Below are 1,436 nucleotides of genomic sequence, written 5' to 3' on the forward strand. Positions count from 1 at the left end.
TAATATTAAAAGAACATTGCTTAAAAATTCTTGGTGTTTCGGTTCTAAAGAATTTCAACTTCCTTTGTTTGTTAGCTGCTTATTTTTTTATCTCAAGTAAGTAACAATGTCTTTGTCATTTTATTTAACCGAAAATTCCGAAAATTGAGTTCCAAAAAATATATCAATATTTCATAATTACCAAATTTCTCTCTGTTACGACGACGAGGATTCCAGTGGATCCGATCAACGGAACAGCCTGTTCGTGAAATTAACGTGCAAGTGGCTGAGCACTCCACAGACACGTGTACCCTTAACGTAGTTCTCGGAGAGATTCAGCGTGACATAGAGTGTGAAAAGGTTGGCCCTTTGAAATACAGGTACAACAGAAACAGGAAGTAAAAGTGAGTTGTGGTGAAAGAGTACAGCAGGGTTCACCACCAACCCCTGCTGGAGCCTCGTGGAGCTTTAGCTCAATAAACACTCACAAGTCCAGGTCTGTGGATCGAAACCGCACTCCTACGACCGCGAGCCCGCTGCCCTAGCCACTGGGCCATATATGTATATATTCTAAATGCTATATTTTATTTCCTTTCATGATGGGAAACCCACTTCGTATCAGTACATTCCTTATTCAGAAATAACTGTCCAACTTTGTTTTATTAGAATTAATAGTTTTTTTTTATATATTTCATTTTTTTTTTTTCTTTTGTATTTTCAGCGCGTCAAATTGCCTTTCAATACCTTCCCGTTTTCATGCTATCGTTTGACTTGGAACGATATGAAATAGCCGTTTTGATGTCCATATTTGGCATATGGCTCACCATCGGTCAACTTTGCATTGGTTTTATTGTCGATCTCCTTCATTTAAACAGCAAAATCGTGTTTGTGCTTTCCCAGGCGGTCATTGGAGCCACCGCTATCTGCATTCCACACTGCCACACATACGTACTACTTGCTTTCGTTCTAAGTCTAATTGGCCTCACAGCAGGTAAGACGACCAGAGACAACTAGGCCTCTCTGGTAGTAGTAGTAGTAGTAGTAGTAATGGTAAAAGCAGCACAGCAGCAGCAGCAGCAGTTGTAGTAGTAGTAGTAGTAGTAGTAGTAGTAGTAGTAGTAGTAGTAGTAGTAGTAGTAGTAGTAGTAGTAGTAGTTCCGCTCAGACCTTGAAGCATCACTATTCACTTTGAAAGAGGCAGCGTGGTGGTAGAATTGTTAACACGCCGGGCAAAATGCTTAGCGGTATTTCGTCTGTCTTTACGTTCTGAGTTCAAATTCCGCCGAGGTCGACTTTGCCTTTCATCCTTCCGGGGTCGATAAATTAAGTACGAGTTACGCACTGAGGTCGATGTAATCGATTTAATCCCTTTGTCTTTCCTTGTTTGTCCCCTCTATATTTAGTCCCCTGTGGGCAACATATATATATGTATATATATATATATATGATTAGCATTA

General features: G+C 40.0%; 1 protein-coding gene across 1 annotated transcript in view; it reads left to right on the forward strand.

Moving 5' to 3' along the window:
- Positions 1–6: 6 nt before the first annotated feature.
- LOC106870169 (monocarboxylate transporter 12) overlaps positions 7–1,436 on the forward strand; it is a 33,265-nt gene continuing 31,835 nt past the window's right edge. The window contains exons 1-2 of the mRNA XM_052975264.1: positions 7–96; positions 701–970. Coding sequence (XP_052831224.1) covers positions 736–970 — 235 coding nt within the window. The 5' untranslated portion in view covers positions 7–96; positions 701–735. The remainder of the gene's footprint in view (positions 97–700; positions 971–1,436) is intronic.

This window comes from Octopus bimaculoides, chromosome 20, assembly GCF_001194135.2.
Source record: "Octopus bimaculoides isolate UCB-OBI-ISO-001 chromosome 20, ASM119413v2, whole genome shotgun sequence".
In the NCBI taxonomy this organism is placed as follows: Eukaryota; Metazoa; Mollusca; class Cephalopoda; order Octopoda; family Octopodidae; genus Octopus; species Octopus bimaculoides.